The 18,985-nt window shown below is 39.2% G+C and overlaps 1 protein-coding gene across 1 annotated transcript in view; it reads left to right on the plus strand.

Annotated features, from left to right (window-relative positions):
* The first annotated feature begins 5,827 nt into the window (after window positions 1-5,827).
* Window positions 5,828-18,985, plus strand: part of FAM98B (family with sequence similarity 98 member B) — a 36,452-nt gene continuing 23,294 nt past the window's right edge. The window contains exons 1-3 of the mRNA XM_059181128.1: window positions 5,828-5,972; window positions 13,035-13,180; window positions 14,281-14,415. Of these exons, the coding sequence (XP_059037111.1) occupies window positions 5,902-5,972; window positions 13,035-13,180; window positions 14,281-14,415 (352 nt within the window). The 5' untranslated portion in view covers window positions 5,828-5,901. The remainder of the gene's footprint in view (window positions 5,973-13,034; window positions 13,181-14,280; window positions 14,416-18,985) is intronic.

Raw genomic sequence — 18,985 nt, forward strand, 5'->3', positions numbered from 1 at the left:
CTCTCTTGGATGGTCCACTCTGGGGAGGTTAGTTGTCATGATGTGAGAATATCCAAGTAACCTTGCAAGAGGCCCCCATGGGGAAGGACCAAGACCGCCTACCTACAGCCAGCACGAAATTGCCAGCCACAGGAGAGATCCACCACAGACGTGCATTCTTCTGCCCCACCCAAGCTTTTGGATAGCTGTGGCCCTGGCTGATGTCTTGACTGTGATCTCATGAGTGACCCCCAACCAGACCACTCAGCTAGGCCACTCCCAAATTCCTGACCCATAGAAACTGTGACAGATAATACATGAGTATTGTTGTCTTTAAGGCACCAAGTTTAGGGGCAATTTGTTAAGTAGCAGTGATACAGTTATCTTGCCAAGACAAATGCAACTGAGCATTTTTGAAATTTAAAATCAATTAATTAACATATAATGTATTATTTGTTTCAGAGGTAATAGGTCTGTGATTCATCAGTCTCTTTTTTTTTTAAGATTTTATTTATTTATTTGAGAGACAGAGATTACAAGTAGGCGGAGAGGCAGGCAGAGAGAGAGAGAGGAGGAAGCAGGCTCCCCACTGAGCAGAGAGCCCGATGCAGGGCTCGATCCCAAGACCCTGAGACCATGACCTGAGCTGAAGGCAGAGACTTTAACCCACTGAGCCACCCAGGTGCCCCAGTGTGATTCATCAGTCTTACACAATTCACAGCACTCACCATAGCACATACCCTCCCCAATGTCTCTCACCCAGCCACCCCATCCCCCCGATCCCCTGCAACCCTCAGTTTGTTTCCTGAGATTAAGAGTCTGTTATGGTTTGTCTCCCTCTCTGGTTTGGTCTCGTTTCATTTTTTCCTCTCTTCCCTTATGATTCTCTGTCATTTTTTCTTAAATTCTACATATCAGTGAGATCAATGATAATTATCTTTCTCTGACTTATTTTGCTTAGCATAATATCCCTTAGTTCCATTCACATCTACATTTCATTTTCTGATGGCTGTGTAATATTTTGAGGAATCTTCAAACTGTTTTCCAGAGCAGCTGCACCAGCTTGCATTCCCACCAGCAGTGTAAGAGGGTTCCCCTTTCATGTTCATCCTTTTGCATCTGCTAAGCATGTATGTTTGCTGCCCATCATGATCCCGTGGAGCTTTACCACAAGCCCCTGAACTGACCCTTGGTTAGATTCTAACTGCCACACAGAGTGCCACCCTACTTCAGTAGGAAGCAGGCACAGCGGTCATAGTTCCATTCCCTAATGGCAGTTAGGGTTACTATTCCAGGGGGGTAATGAATGAGGGATGGGAGTGGGGGTGGGGTGCTAGATAGGGTGAGATAGGTAGGGAGCTAAGTGATCAGGCTCATAGAAGTCCCCAAAATGTGGAGGTGTGTGGAAGCCAGAAATCAGGGGACAAATTGGACCACCCTGCCCTAGGCCTTCGGGGTGGATTGTGTGAGTTGGGTTGTGTGGGGTGGGTGTCTTTATTGGTACTGTGACCAACAAAGAATAACCAGCCTTTACAAAGGAAGTAAGCCATCGAAGGTGTTAACAATAGATATGTTAAAAGGATTTAAATTCCTAGTGAGGTCCCTGGGTGCCTCAGTCCTTCTGCTCAGGTCAAGATCTCAGGTCCTGGGACTGAGTCCCAAATGGGCATTGGTGTGGAGCCTGCTTCTCTGTCTTCCACTCCCCCTGCTTGTGTTCCCTCTCTCACTATCTCACTCTGTCAAATAAATAAATAAAATCTTAAAAAAAACAAAAACAAAAACATCAAGGATTTAAGTTCCCTAGTTGTCTGGTTGACCAACCATGAAGGCCCTTGTTGGCAACCCTGCCTGTCACAGCCCTATCAGGACCCCCTCATTTTTGAGAGCTTTTCTGTATCTTCACTTTAAACTTCTATCATTTTATTGAAAAACAACAACAACAACAACAAAACAACTTTATTGCCAGATATTCACCATGAGCAGCTCAGGTTGCTGCTCCACTGCAGAGGCAGGAACTTATCTGAAACACAGGATCTTTACTGGACTGTCTCTTGTTGCTCTTTTCCCTTTTATGACTACAGATGGTGAATTTCAGCAAACATGGCTGCCAACCTAGATGAAGAGAAATGCACCCCCCCGCAAGAGTGCAGGAAACCAGTACGGAGGACCAGGATGGTGGGTATCCATCACAGCTTGACCAGCTGTACCATCAAGGACTCCAGCTTGGTTTGCTAACCATTTTAAAGTCTTTTGAGGAGGTTACAGTCCACCACCACAGTTATCTTGTATCTCTCCTGTCAGAAAAGGAGGGAGGGATTTAGCCTCGGATATAAGAGGGTGCAAGTTGGCTCTGAATGAAGCAAGGGCTAAAGTGACAGGCTTTCATTGATGCAGCATCTAGAGCTCCTGCACATGCATTGGTTTCTGGCCAGAGTGGCCCCTAGCCATAGCTTGTGCTTTTCAGTGGTTGGGGAGACCGCAGTTGCTTCTGCTTTCCTTGCTCCCCCAGACTGTGGGCTTGTGGGTATATTTCAAAGTTATGGCTGTGCCACATACCTGGTATTTCCTGCCCTAGGGACTACGTGGAGCTGCTGAGGTATACAAGTAACCTGGAAGTGTGAGGGAGTTCTCCTCCACATGGAGGAATTTTGACAGATGGAGACAGGAGCTAGCTCTTAATTCTTCCCTCCTCACCCAGAGAGATGTCTGAGAAATATGTTCACTTCATAAGACATCAGTAAAGAGATAGCAAACCAATTGTTGTTCTCAGCCGTGGCCACCTTGGTAATACACTTCATATATTGGTTTTCCTTTCCTGTCTCACTCCCTTCTCCCATTGGTTCTGCTTTCTAGGATTTAATTTTCTAGGATTGAATTTCTAGGTCTTATTGCCTAAGATTTTTTGTCTCAAACTCCGCTTTTTATGAGACCCAGGCAAAGATTGTTGATACCATTTATGAAGTGCTTACTATATACTGGACACTGTTGCAAGCACTTTACAGTAATTTTTTTTTTTTTTTTGCAAAATATATATAACATGAAATTTGCCATTTTAACCATTTTTAGGTATAGAAAATTATTTTTAAAAGTCACTTAAAAGTTAAGGTGGAACATACATAGAGACAAGTAAAGAATTATTATGTGTATAGCTCAATGGATTTCTGTAAATTAAACATCTGTTCAAAGATTTATTTACTTGAGAGAGAGCTCAAGTGAGCCCACAGAGTTGGGGGAAGGGCAGAAGGAAGGGGAGAAAAAGAAAATCTGATGCAGGGCTCAGTCTCATGGCCTGAGCCAAAATCAAAGTTTGTGGGTTGCTTAATTGACAGAGCCACCCAGTCTCCTCAGGTTTTCTTTTTAGTGATGTCCTTACGACGTCTGTGTTAAGGTAATTTTGTCCTCATAAAAAACATTGCAAAATGCTCTATGTTCTTCTAGTCTATGGAAAAGTTTGTATAAGATGGATGTTCTTTCTTTCTTAAATGTTTGGAGACATTCATCAGGAAAGCAATCCTGGCTTGAAGTGTTCTTCATGGGTGAATTTTAATTAGTAACTTGATTTCTTTAATAGATATGAAATTATTCATATGTAAGTTTTTCCTTATATTATTTCTGTCAAAATTGTCTCTCAAGGAATTTGTCAGTTTCATCTAAATTTTCAAATTTATTGCTTAAAGTTTTTCCTAACATCCTCTTACTAACTCTCTAATGTCCTCTTTTTCATTTTGGATATTGATTATTTGTGTTATCTTTTATTTTCTTGATCAACTTGACTGAAGGTTTGTTATTATTAGTTTTTATAAAAAAGATGAAAATTTGACTTAATTTTCTCACAATTATTTTTATTTATTTATTTATGAGAGACAGAGAGAAAGAGAGAGGCAGAGGGAGAGAGCCTGATGTGGGACTCGATCCCAGGACTCCGGGATCATGAGCTGAGCCAAAGGCAGATGTTTAACAGACTGAGCCACCCAGGTTCTCTTTTCTCCCATTTCAATGATGTCTGTTATTGATGTCTCTTTATTATTTCTATTTGTTTTTCTGGGATTTAATTTGCTTTGTTTTTCAGCTTATCTGGATTCACATTTAGATAATTAATTTTCAGTCTTTTTAAAATTTCTAATATTTACATTTAATGCTATCTCTTTTCTTAAAAAAAAAAAAAAAGAACGAGTCTAGAATCTCTTCTAGCATCTGGCCTTTTTTCTTTCCCACGTACCTGTCATGCTTTTTTTTTTCCTTGTATTTTTAATTTTTCTTTTTTTCTGTGCTTCAATTAGTAAAAATTGCAGAACACTCGAGATCAACGTTAATAAAGAACAGTCACCTCATTTCTATTTGATATTTGTAGAGACTTTTTTTTGAAGATTTTATTTACTTATTTATTTGTTAGAGACAGAGAGAGAGAGAGAGAGAGAGAGAGAGAGAACGAGCGCGAGAGCACACACAAGCAGGCAGAGTGGCAGGCAGAGGCCGAGAGAGAAGCAGGCTCCCTGTGGACCCTGGGATCATGGCCTGAGCTGAAGGCAGTAACTTAAGGGACTGAACCACCCAGGCGTCCCTTGTAGAGACTTTTTTTAAACCAAGCTTACTAAAAATAGTGCTTTTTATGACTCTGCACCTGTTTGAAGGAGGCAACAATCATTCAAAACATACATTCTCTCTTTGGTTTAGGGATAAATTCAGATACATTAAACTGCAAATAATTTTATATTTAAAGCCTGGGTTATATGGTAGTCATTACTGAAATGGATTCAAATTTAGAATTTTACAGTTTTATGGGTAAGCTTTTTATCTGTAGCAGTAATAGAGAGGTGAGGGCATTACTTGACTGGATCAAGGGATGCTATCTTCCGCAAGAGAGGGGACAGTATGTCGTTACAAGGACCAATGGTTATGTGTCTGCACAACTCTCCGAAGACCCATTGGGTATTCATGTAGGTGATATAACTGGTTTTTGTTTTAGCGAGGGGGAGAGAGAGGAAAGGGGAGCAGAGAGACAGGTAGAGAGAATCTAAAGCAAGCTCCATGCCCCAGCACACAGCCCCACACAAGTTTGGATCTCAAGACCCTGAGATCATGACCTGAGGTCAAATCAAGAGTCCCACCCCTCACCGACTGAGCCACCCAGGTGCCCAGTGATAAAACTGTTAGTAATGGTTTTACCTTAAATCCGGACTCTCTTACATATGAACGATTAAGTTTTTTTTTTTTTTTTTTTTTGCATGGCTTAGAGAGTCTGAATTCACACAGAAGGAACATTGTTTTGTTTGGAACTTTATGGACAGTTAGTCACAATTTTGGAAAATCCCATCGACCACCCTACTCTGCCCCGGTATCTGTTTCCCGCAGCGCTCGCTCGCGCAGACTGGGTCAGCTCTCCCACAGCCTGTCTGCGTGTGCGTTTAAGAGGATTCCACACAGACACCCGCCGAGCCCCGTTTCACAGCCCAACAATATTGTCATACATTCCTTTTCCTTTATTCTTTTTAAGTTGGAGCATTGCTGTGCACACTGATTTAAAAATAAGTGTCTCTGTATGGCCTTCTGTACCAATTTTAGCCCAAGATAACGAACGATTCCATTTTGGGACTTTCGTTATTCAAAGAGAGATCCGGAGCCTGATGGGTTGAGAACAACTTGGGTAGAATCACGGTGTTTGCTAGGATTGCGTTCAACACACACAAGAGACCCAGCACAAAGAAACCTTTTTATGACTAGAATTTCCTGTTATCTTAAACCCGTCTCACTGTCCTCTCAAGCGGCTTTCCTCACCGCCCGCGGAACGGCCGGAACGGCTACGCCCCCAGTCGGAGGCGCTCCTCGCCAGTCCCGACTGAGACTCCACCCGGAACCTTGGCGCCGTGACGCAGGTTTCCGGCGGGCTTCTTAGAGCGCCGAACGGCTTTGGGCCGAAGGACCATGAGAGGGCCGGAGTTGGGTCCCGAACCTACGATGGAGGGGGACGTTCTGGATACCCTGGAGGCGCTGGGGTGAGTATTCCCGGGGACGCCCCTTCCCCTGAAAACGTAAGCTCTCCCTCCGCCTGGCTGCTGTGGTCTCCTGCCCGTGGGCCTCCGCTGGGCTCCGGCATCTCGGTGGAGGCCTCCTTCCCCGCCGCGCTCCCGCCGGCGCCGACGGAGTTAAGAGGGAGGCGGGAGGGAAATCCGTTTGGGGGGTGGAGCAGGGCTGGAGAGCTGGGGCGCGTGGCCCCCTCTTCCAAACTCCTGGCCTCGAAATTCCGTAGCCGCAAGCTGCGGCGTTGGCGTGGAGCAGCAGGGCAGGCACCAGCCGGTCTGAGGAGCGTGTCCCTGCCCCACGGGTGCTATTTATGTTGACGTAGTTGTCCCGCCTGGGGCTGTGGGGTGCTAAACCCCGACTGTGGCTGGGGGCTGTTGTCTCCGGCCAGGTACAACCTGTGGCTTAATTAGGGCTGGGGAGCGAACCTCTTGCTTCCTTGACTGGAGCAAGTGTCCAAGTTGATTGTGGGTCCATTCATTCAACCGTTTCATCCGTTCGTTAATTGCATATTACTGTGGCATTAATAGGCATTAATTAATGCATATTTATGTGCTAGGCAGAGGAAAGAGACAGTTTGCAGATTACCAGTAGCTCCCATAGTTGTTGAGGGCTACAAAGAGTCTACCGGAATTTGCAATTCAGAATGCTAAGTGCCGTGAGAACTCCTGGAATGATGTTAAATACTTCGAAGCACTGGGATCAGTGCATGCAAAGTAGTCTCCCTTTCTCTGTTGTCATCCCAAACTATCTTGTGCTGTGTGTTTATTTAGCCTCTCTGGTACTGCCACCCTCCCCCCCCCATCCCCCACACTCCAGGAAATCAGGTGCCTTTATCTGTCTTGTTCCAGCAACCTCCTCGAGTGTGGTCTGGGAGAATAAAGAGCGGTTGAATAAATGGGTAAATGAAGAGAAGTTCAAAGAAGAGAGTGCATAGAGACAGATAGTTTAGGATCAAAAAATACACCTTACTTAAAGAGTTTGGAGCCATCTGCACAATAGTTTGCCTTGCCAAATGCTGGAATTTCTTGAGTGGGGAAGGCTGTGCCTTTGCACTTTACGGTTCTGTAGTGAAGTTTGAAAACCCCACCCCACCCCCCCTTTATTTTTTTCTCCACTTGCCTCTTCTATCAGTTGCTTCTTGTAGACCCCAGGATTATCTACTTTGTGATGTAACAAAGCCTTGCATTTAGTAGATAGGTCCAGGATAAATGTTTGTCAACTGAAAGAACTGAACCAGTGATCACTTAAGGGGCATTTTTATTCTGTAAAATCTCTTGGAAATTTTCACCTGACTTGCTTAAGGAGGTAAGCAAAACAAGTTAAAATACTTACTAGAAGTGAGTAGACCCCAAATAGTTTCAGATTCCAGGGCCTCCAGATAAAAATAGTATGATTCTGTAAGTAGTTTATGACAAAGAGAAAGTCAGTGCTTTTTTTCTCTTATTTCATTCGATTTATTTATTTATTTATTTTAGAGGGGGCTGGGTGGAGAAGCAGAGGGAGAGGGAGACAGAATACCCTGACAATACCCTGAGCACAGATCCTCATGAGGGGCTCAATCTCATGACCCCTAGATCAGGACCTGAGTCAAAACCAAGAGTCAGATGCTTAACCACCTATGCCACCCAAGTTCCCTGAATTTGTTTCTTTTGTAGGCATTTTGAAAAATGAACTTTGCTATAATCTTGACTTTTACCAAGGAAAATTAGTTTCAGATTATTCTATATGGAAATTAAAACAGTTTGCATACTTTAGAATTGATTTTTCCTGGAATAGCTGAGGACAAAATTTTGAAGTTGATTTTTCTTACAATGATAATGAAATGTGGAAAGTGGTATTTACTTACAATATGTGTTGTATTTGAACACTATTGTAAAATACCCATTTAGTTTGTGAATAATGCATTTTCTGTTGTGACTGGACATTTAGCCTGTTAGTGAAAGTTCTTTAGTTTATAAGGTAAAATTGGAAATTAAAGGGAGGAGTTAAAAGGGAAAATGTATGTGAAAGAAGAGTTCAGTGATACACGTGAAAACTGGGTGGAGATAACTTTATTTCCTCATCTGAGAGGAGGAGGCTAAAGCACATGATTTCCGAAGTCTTTTTTTAGTTCTGACCATCTATGATTTTGAGGAGGGGATCTCAGCCCTGGTTGTGCATCAGAATCATGTATGGAGCTTGTGAAATAAAAGGTTCCAGTCTGTTCTGTACGATATTGACTGGATCACGATCTTAAGGGGTACAGTACGGCATGCATATTTTAAAAAATCTTCACATCTTAGTTTCGAATCAGCATTATGGAAGGAAGTTTATTTCAGTTACTTATTGAACACAACTGTATGTTGAAAACTTCAGAATAGAATTGATCTCTGTCCCCGTGGAGCTTACAGTCCAGTGGAAAAACGGATGTGATCACACAAATACTATAAACCTTAATAAGCTCTTTAAAGGAAAAGAGCAGGGTGACATGACATGACAGGAGGCGGACAGGAGTAAACTAGGTGAGATTCATAGGAAAAGAGGACAAGGGTGTTCTTAAATTGGGAACAAAAGATGAAAGCTCTTGAAGTGGAAAGGAACTTGCTGTATTAGAATAACTGGAAGGAGGCCCATGCACCTGGAGAGCAGAGAGCAATGGCCAACATAGTGGAAGATCTGATTGAAAAGTTAGGGGAGGATGAAGGCACGAAGCAATTTTTAGGCTGTGTTGTGGATTTTGTTCTTTGTTTTAACAGCAGTGGGGTGTGTTTGAAGGATTTTAAATAAAAAAGGGAGAGATCAGATATCTCGTTTTAAAAGTTACTTCAATAAGGTAGAGGTGGAGAATTTAGTAGTCAGGGCAAGACTACTACAGCGGAGGTGGATATGGAAAAAAGTGCGCACTGTAGAACTTAGTGATTGATTGGATATAAGAGCTGAAGGGGGGGCGCCTGGGTGGCTCAGTGGGTTAAGCCGCTGCCTTCGGCTCAGGTCATATCTCGGGGTCCTGGGATCGAGTCCCATGTCTGGCTCTCTGCTCAGCAGGGAGCCTGCTTCTCTCTCTCTCTGCCTGCCTCTCTGTCTACTTGTGATCTCTCTGTCAAATAAATAAATAAATAAATCTTAAAAAAAAAAAAGGAGCTGAAGGGGATGACGGTATCAGGGATTCATTTCTTCAGTAAGTATTGAGACCCAAAATGAAGTGATACACCTTGGAATCTAATTTGGAAAGGGAAGAAAATGAAGATAGCAGGGAGGTAGGAAATACAGAGAATATGGAGTGACCAGTGGAATGGAGGTAGAAATGAGATCCAAGGAGAGATGAAGGTGAGTGGTCAAAAGAGCAAGCTAAAAGAATAGTAGGTTGTGGTCAGGGAGTGACCGGTTTGATTTAGTGATTTCGGGGGTGGAGTAGTTTTTCCAGTGATGGCAAGGTCTAAGGGGTGCCTCATTGACATCTCATGGCAAAGGTCTGAAAAGATGAATTCCAGGAATTGAGAGCTCAGGATATTGCATAGGGTATGCATACAGGCAAATAGCAGAAATGGGATTGGAGAGAAAAACAGCACAAGGAGTTTTGGGGAGTGTCCAAGCGATTAATAGGTGAAAACCACAAAAGGGAGAATGGCAAGTCTGACTGGCCTGCGCCAAAAGAGAGAAGGAGGTATTTATAAGATGGTGTGGGACCAATAATATGGATATTGTTTTGGGAAGCAAGGAGGGCAAAAACCCTACCATCTGTCTTTTAAGAACTTTCAGAAAGTAAAATCACCAAAGCTAGAGGTGGTAGGGATAATCTTTCTGACTATCAATCTTGAACAGTTGTTTGCAGATGAAACGCAGTGGAAGAGTTTGGGTCAGTAAGTGGAGAGCTGGATCAGAGACAAGCTAGTAGTGCATACAAATGACAGAGGGAAGGAAAGGGTCTCCTATTTTATATGTTGGCTGATGGAAATGGAAAAGAGAAAGTAAATTAGTCATCGCCTGTGTCTTTGTGGGGGTTTGCCAGTGGCCCTAATGGATTGAAGATTGGATCACCAGAGTTCGAAGCAACTCTGTTTCCCAAATAGGTGGCTCTGGGGGAGTCTAGGCCTAGGGGAGGTGTCCCCAGTGTTTGGAATAAGAGTAGCACTTTCCTACTTAAATAAAAATACCTTGAATGAACTAAGAACATAATCCCTATCTTATTAGATATGGCAGTTAAGTGAGGTGATATACATAAAGCACACAACACTGGCCTAGTGTAAAATCAGTTTTTGGTGTTAGTTACCATATAATTGTGATTATTATTAGATGTTTGGTTTTGTTAAATGCATTTTTTCTTCTTTTTATTTTTACCTGATTTGGTGAGCTTGAGGCCTTAAGATTTGTAGGGGTTTTTCCCCTTCTAAATTCAGTATTTTTTGTTGATTTGAAAAATTTTATTGAATTTTATAATCGGCATTTAAGTTAAAAATAACCTCACCAATGATAAGAATTCATTAAATTTATTCAAGAGTTTATGATTATTTCTTTACTGTAGAGATGAAAGTAAGTAGGGGGAAAGAAGATGTTTACTATTAAATCTCAGTAAGAGGCACTGTGAGATATGGAGGAAAGATAATGTATAGAAGAACCAGTCTTGCCTGTAGGAGCAGAGACAGTGATCTAGTCCCAGCTCTCTACTTGGCTGTGTCAACTGGCCAAGTTATTTCATTAACTTTCCTTATTAGCATAGACAGAAGTTTGAGTTCATATGGAGTGTTTGGGTTCAACTCTAAATTTAAATCCTAGTGTCATCACCTAGCTATTATCTTCTGATCCTAAAGCATTAAGATCATGCCGACTTCACAGCATTGCTCTGAAGACCAAGTGAATTACAAATAAATATAATTATCAGTATCTATGGCTATATCTCTATTTGTGCATGCCTGTTACTGTGCCTAGCCTGCTACTTAAGGCAGGTATCTTAACCTCATTAAGCCTTAATTTCTTACCTGCCAAATGAGGATTTGAAAATACTCACCCTTCATGAGCTATGACCAGAGAATTCAGAGAAAAAGAAATGCAAATGGTCTTTAAATATATGAAAAGATGTACGGCCTTGCTCTTAAGAGAAATGTCAATTAAAACTCTACTGAGATACCAGATGGTCAAAAATCTAAATGTTTGGCAACTTTGGTGAGTTACGGAGGAATGGGTACTCTTACACCTGATGGTACAATCACCGTAGAGGAGTATTTAATAATATCTAGCAAAGCTACATATTCATTTACCTTTTGACCCATCAGTCTTACCTCTAGAAATCTATCCCAGGTATAACCTGGTATAACCAAAAAGTTGCCAGTTTTTTTGGAAGAGCAAAACACTGCAAATAACCCAAATACTCCAGACATTGGAGTACTGTACACCTATAAAATAATTGAGTAGTGAGGCACCCGGGTGGCTCAGTGGGTTAAGCCTCTGCCTTCAGCTCAGGTCATGATCTCAGGGTCCTGGGATCTAGCCCTACATCTGCATCTGACTCTCTGCTTAGCAGGGAGTCTGCCTCCCCCTTTCTCTCTGCCTGCTGCTCTGCCTGCTTGTGATCTCTCTCTCTCTCTCTGTCCAATAAATAAAAAATAAAATAAATAAAAATTTTAAAAAAGTAATTGAGTTGTGTCTCTGCTGTTCTCTAGTATAGTTGACAATATGAATTTGAACCATGTGGTCCATTTGTATGTGGACCTTTTTCAGTAAGCTATGTACACTGTGAAACTATGGATGGTTTTCTTTACCATTCAAAGAAAGTATATAGTATGTATACAAAGTATGTGTTAATTGGCTGTTATACGAAAGAAGTATATAGCACGTATACAAAGTATGTGTTAATTGGCTGTTTATGTAATCAGTAAAGTTCCAGTCAGCTGTAGGGTAGTAGTAGGTAAGTGTTTCAGGAGTCAAAAGTTATATGCAGATTGGCAACTACATGGGGATTGATACCCCTCACCCCTCTGTTGTTCAGGGATTGGCTGTATATGTAAATGTATGTGTGTGTATTGTTTAAAGCAAGGAATAGAAGAGTGTATAGTAGACTACCTTTACCTAAAAAAAGAAGTATGTATATGTTTATATTTAAAAACAGAATGACAACCCCAAACTAATAAATATAGTTACCTATGGGGGTGGGGGAGAACAGAGTAGAGGGAACAACATTATGATTGCAAGCTACTTATAAAAAACATTAAAAAATTAAAGAAAAAAAAAGATTGAAAGCTTAATTTGAATGTACCTTGTTTTGTAAATTATACTTTGTAACAATGTAAATGTTTTACATAATTATAAAGCTAAATTAAATAAAATGAAGTCAAAACAGAGAGACAACAAATTGCTGAGTTGAAAGCAAAATGAAAGAAATGTTTATCAGTATATTGAGTAGGTAGTTTCATCACATGGAAAGGAATTTTTTTTTTTTTTTTGTAAGATTTTATTTGTCAGAGAGAGAGCACACACAAGCAGGGGGAGCAGCAGGCAGAGGGAGAAGCAGGCTCCCTGCTGAATGAGGAACCTGATGCTGTACTTGATCCCAGGACTCTGGGATCATGACCTGAGCCTAAGGCAAATGCTTAACTGACTGAGCCACTCAGGTGCCCCTCAGCTTTAATTTTTTAATTTAAAATTTGCATGTATTCTTTTTTCACTAAATTTTCTTTTTTCTAGTTTTTGTTAGTAGTATATGGTTATTAGATTCTGTTCTATTTGACTTTGTGTTAGTTGTAATATTTATGTTAAAATTGGTTGATAATTTTACTAAGGAATGATAAAATAAAGGGAAAAAAGCCAAATGTCAGTTAAATAGGGCAGAAAATGGCAAACTATGTCTATAACAGACCCAATAATAAAAATCACAGGCTTTGCTGACCATATTAACAACTCTGGAGTTGCATTGTGAAGGCAGCCAGAGACAGTCTGTGAATGGATATCTTTATTGGCGATGTTCTGCTAAAACTTTATTTACAAAAATAGGGAGCAGGCCTTGGTATAGATTACTATCAAGTTTTTTTTGTTTTTTAAACCTTTTATGTCTTCCTTTCTAGGTATAAGGGACCACTATTAGAAGAGCAAGCCCTTACCAAGGCAGCAGAGGGTGGACTGTCTTCGCCTGAATTTTCAGAGCTCTGTGTTTGGTTAGGCGCTCAAATAAAATCATTGTGCAACTTGGAAGAAAGTATCACTTCAGCTGGTATTGTCATTGTGTTTTATTTACTTTTGTATAATAGTAGAGTGAAATGATAGCTTATGATTTATAGTTTTGCCTGTGGTTCCTCTACAAAGAAAAAGCATTAATATTATGAAGGACTACAGTATATAATATTAAATATACTTAGATTAAATTATATATTAATTCAAAGTTGGCTCTTAAATTTATATAAGATTATAAACAATAACTGTTTACAGTCTTAACCTTAGTATTCTTTAGAAAAAGTAGAGTCTGAATTTGATTATTTACACAGTTTACTTTTTGAATACTGCTTATTTTAAATTAAGGTTTTGTTTTTGTTTCATTAAAGTAATTTGAGTTGCATTAGCAAGCCTGTAACTCAGGACATGAATTTACATAAGAATACCATAAAAAAACTGTGCTACCTCAAAAAAGTTTAATTCATTTACTGTCTTGGTAAATGGAGTCCTTGTGGGTCTTCAATTTGTAGAATTTCAATGAGAGAACTAAAATGAAAAATTTTTTATGATTGAGCATTTGATGGGGTACAAAATAGTCTTCTCTTCTGAAGCTATCTTTACTTTAAAATTTTCTTTTCTTGCCACATCCAATAGAATTCAAAGTAGCAAAGTAAAATTAGCTGAATTTAAAACATGTGGCACAAATTTCTACATAATTAGATTGTGAAAGAAAGATAAGCAATGAGGCTTAATTAGATGATTGCATTTGTTATCTGAGTCTGTAGAAATACAGTAGAAATAGATCATTTGCTCTGAAGCCAATTAATAATTTTAGCCATAGTAATGTTTTTAATATTTCAGTTACTGACATAAAATATTCCCAGTTTATCTGCTTTTGTGGAAAGTTTGTTGGAAAATACTCATCAGGGATTGAAGTACAAAAGTATATATCTCATGATTAGATACTTAAGTTCTTAAATTTAAGTGTTACTTTCTGTTGAAGTTGTTTGATTACCTGAGCATTGGGGTCACATGTGTAAGGATTTAATTTAAAGTTGAAAATTTATAATTGAATGTAAAATTGAAATCATTTGGAGGTAGATTTTACAGTGTCAGATTGTAAATATTTATTAAGTGTTTTATGATTTTTCTTCTTTAAAGGGAGAGATGATATAGAAAGCTTCCAGCTTGAGATAAGTGGGTTTTTAAAAGAAATGGCTTGCCCATATTCTGTACTCATATCAGGAGATATTAAGGACCGTTTAAAAAAGAAGGATGACTGTTTGAAGCTTTTATGTAAGTTACCTTTCTTTGAACATTTAAATTCATTTGTTTTTTGTGGTTTTTGTTATTTTCAGTATTTATGAAATTTCATTAGTGAAGCTTTAGAAATTTTGTTAGAAAGGTTTTAATCTGAAGCTGACTTAGAGATACTTATATAAATGTGGTATAAATTCTAAAGTGCAAAGATTTCAACTACTTACGATTGATTTGGCCAATATAGAATGCCCTGTTTGTGATTTATACATTATTTTAGTTATTTTTCTTTCATGTAATTCATCTCTGAACATGCATGACTAAATGATTAAAGTTGGTCATTTAGAATCCTATTTATTCTTAAAACTCTCTGAAACTAGGCAGCTAAGTAGATTATTTCATGTTGTTTGTAGTGATAGATATTGAATGACAGTTCAAAAATACTTATTGATCACCAATTACTGTACTAGAAACTGCTCTAGGCACGAGGGTTGTATCTGTTTTTTAAAAAATTGTGTTCTCTGGACATATGAATTCTAGTGAGTGTGGTGTAATTTTTTCAGGGGTGAGTTTGGAGTATTGATTACCCTACATGCAGATAGTTTCCATAAATAATATGTCTATTTCTATTGGGGTCCTTAAAAATTTTTTTTTTTTAAAATTAAGTTGAATTTCATGTTGTTTTGAAAGTTACACAGTGGCCATTTGAAAGAATTTTTCTAGCATCCCTATTACTGAAGATTTCTATTATTTTGGGTTTCACCATTTATAAAGTGATCCATGTGGTATATTCCTAATAGGCTCTAGTGTTAGTAATGTTTGTTTCATTGGTGCAGAAATCATAAATGTTGAGTGGTACTGATAGTAGTGTCAACATTTGAATTACCTTGTGTGTGTTGGGGGGATAAAAATTATGTGCCCTCTGCCCCATCTCTTGCACTGTTTCCCCATCTTCCATTTAGTATGAGTCACTGATTTAATGAACCATTGTTAATAATTGTAGGTTGTACAGTAACCCTTAGATATATTGGGACAGAAAGGAAGCTAAGAAACAACGGCCTAGAGGAACTTTTATGCTCTTTCAGTCAATGAGAACTGTGTACTCAATTGTGTTTCCCTTTTTGCATTATCTGCTAAAAATCTGAGCAATAATAGCAATACAGATTTATGGTACAAGTAAAAGTGAAGAGGAGATGGAAGAGAAATTGGTATAGCTTTTTCTGATTATGAAAATGCATGCCTGCAAGGTGGGGCAAAACAGGGAATTAGTGTTAAATGGGTATAGTATTTGTTGGAAGATAAAAATGTTCTGGAGTTGGATGGTGGTGATGGTTGCACAACAGTGTGAATGTATTTGATGCTGCTATGTGCTTGAAAATAGAATGGAAATTTTTTATGTTAAAAATTATATAATCATCCTAGAAATCTTACAAAGTAGAAAGAATTGTAAGGAAAAAAAGTCATTGATAATCTCACTCCCCAGAGAGAATCATTAATAACTTCTTGGTATATTTTCTTTTCCAGCTCTTTTCCTTTACACACATACATTTAAATAAGATTGGAGTCTATCATAGATACAGTTCCTTCTCTTTCTTCTTTTCATTTAATGTGTTATGAGCATTTTTTCATCACTTAAAATTTTTTTTGGAAAAAATAAATTGGCTACATAACATTCTATGCTATGGGCATAACATTTTTACATAATGGTATTTAGATTCTTTTCTGTTTTTAATTTGTTCGTATTTTTTAATTTGCTCATTCATATTTGTTGTTACTTTTACTTAGATATATTGTCATATTTTGCCTCAGAGATCTACCAGTTCACAGTCTTACCACCATCTCTTCCATCTTGAGTTCGACTGTCTTTAGAACATACTGACTAATAAGCCTCTTCATGTTTTTCTTTGGTGTGTTTGCAACATGTAAAAGATAAAAAGGTCCTTACTATGTGAAGAGCTTTTATAAATCAAGAAGAAAAAGATAAAAACTCAGTGGAAAAATATGTAAATTACAAAAGACATGAACTGGCACTCTACAGAAAAAAGTTTTTTAAAAATTGCTTCTGAGGGGCGCCTGGGTGGCTCAGTGGGTTAAGCGTCTGCCTTTGGCTTGGGTCATGATCTCAGGGTCCTGAGATTGAGCCCCTCATGGGGCTCTCTGCTCAGCAGGGAGCCTGCTCCCCCCACCCGGCTTGCTGCTCTGCCTACTTCTGATTTCTCTCTCTGTCAAGTACATAAATAAAATCTTCAAAAAAAAAAATTGCTTCTGAACATGAAAAGATGAAACAGTATTTCTCAGAGTTAAGGAGTTACAAAAGTAAAATGGCAGGATACCATTTTTCACTTAATAGGTGAGTAAATACCAAAAAAAAAGTCATCGTATTAGGCGGGAATAAGCATTCTCATATATGATAGGCATGAAAATGTGGGAGAATAACTGTATAACCTTTTAGAAGGACAAATTCTCAGTATCACTTTAAAATTCACCTACCTTTTTTTTTCACCTACCTTTTGACTTGGAAATTCCGTGACTAGGAATACATTCCTATTTCCCTAAGTGTACAAAGATATATAAAAATGATGTTTATTATGGCATTTTTCATGTAGTTAAATAGAAATGGCATATCCTGGGTGACTGGGTGGCTCAGTGGGTTTGGCCTCTGCCTTCATTTCAGGTTGTGATCTTGGGGTCTTGGGATCGAGTCCCGAGTTGGGCTCTCTGCTTGGTGGAGAGCCTGCTCTTCCCCCCCCGCCCCCCCCGCCTGCCTCTCTGCCTACTTGTGATCTCTCTCTCTCTCTCTCTGTGTCAAATTAAAAAAAAAAAAAAAAGAAAGAAAAGAAAAAAAAAAGAAACGGTATATCCTTCCAGTGATACCATTATATAGCCATTAGAATGAAAATATATCAAATGTACTGATATGGACTGATTTCTGTATTGGTAAATTAAAAAAAAATACAGAAATGTGCAGTATGCTCTTATTTGTATAAAAGAAAAGTGTGTAGATGGTAGATGTGCATTCTCCATATACATACACATATGCCTAAAAAGATACCCAGGAAATTAATATTGATTGCCTCTAGGGAGGGGAAATCGGAAGGTCTGGGGCGGGAAGAAGACTTTTTATTATATTGTTTGCCGTCTGAATGGATTAGCACTTTAAATATTAGACTGAACTCTTTTTTGTTTGTAGAATTACGTGAAACACGTTTCCCAGAACAAAGGCAGACTGGCTTAGGTTCTGTCCAAAATACAGATTTTTGAAGAACTGGTGATCTGTTTAAATGAAGTTTTGAAATCAGAAGGACTTTGGCATAATCCTCATAAACACGGCTTGATACATACTGGTCTTAACTTTTTGTGGGGTCTTTTGACTGTCACGTGTAAACTTTGTGTAAACTTTGCCTGCACATGAGAATCACCTTAGGTCTCATTAGCATATAGTAGCTCAATTCCTGCTTCAGATTTGCTGGTTCAGAATCTTTGAGTGTGGGACCCTGGCACCTCCACAGGCGTATCTCAGAGAATACTGTGAGTTGATTTCCAGACTACTACAATAAAGTGAGTATCACAGTGAAGCAAGTCAAATGAATTTTTTGGTTTTCTAGTGCATAAAAAAGTCCTATTTTCAATATACTATAGTTTATTAAGTGTGTAATAATAGCATTATGTCTAAAAAATGTACACAGCTTAATTAAAAATGCCTTATTACTAAAAAATACTAGGTGTCATTGAGCTTTCATTTTTAACTTATTTTTTATTATTTTTTAAGATTTTATTTATTTATTTGATGAAGAGGTCACAGGCAGGCAGAGAGAGGGGGGAAGACAGGCTCTCTGCTGAACAGAGAGCCTGATGCGGGGCTCGATCCCAGGACCCTGAGATCATGACCTGAGCCAAAGGCAGAGCCCCAACCCACTGAGCCACCCAGGTGCCCTGGTCATGGAGTTTTTAGTAGGTTGTAATCTTTCGCTGGTAGAGGGCCCTGCCTCTGTCCTAATGGCTGCTGGCTGTTCAGGGTGGTGGTTGCTATAGGTTAGTTGGCTGTGGCAGTTGTTTAAAATAAGACAGCAGTGAAGTTTGCCACATCATTCAACTCTTATAAACAATTTCTCTGTAGCATGTGATGCTGTTTGATAGCATTTCACCTACAGGAGCACTTCTTTCAAAACTGCAGTTTATCTCCCCAAACCCTATTGCTGCTTTATCAACTAAGTTGATGGAATATTATAAATCCTTTGTCGTCATTTCAACAGTCTTCACAATATTTCACAATGAGTAGGTTCCATCTCAAACCATTTTCTTATCCATAAAAAGCAACTCCTCATCTGTTGAGTTTGGCATGAGACTGTAGCAATTTGGTCACATCTTCAGCTCTACTTCTAGTTCTCTTGCTATTCCCACCACATCTGCAGTTACTTCCTCTACTGAAGTCTTAGACCCCTCGAAGGCATCCACAAGGGTTGGAGTCAGCTTCTTCCAAATTCTGTTAGTATTTTGATCTCTACCCATGAATCATGGATGTTCTTAATGGCATCTAGAATGGTGAATTCTCTTCAGAGGGATTTCACTTGACTTTGCCCAGATCCACCAGAGGATTCATGATCTATGG

The sequence above is a fragment of the Mustela lutreola genome, chromosome 7 (genome assembly GCF_030435805.1).
Source record: "Mustela lutreola isolate mMusLut2 chromosome 7, mMusLut2.pri, whole genome shotgun sequence".
NCBI classification, from domain to species: domain Eukaryota; kingdom Metazoa; phylum Chordata; class Mammalia; order Carnivora; family Mustelidae; genus Mustela; species Mustela lutreola.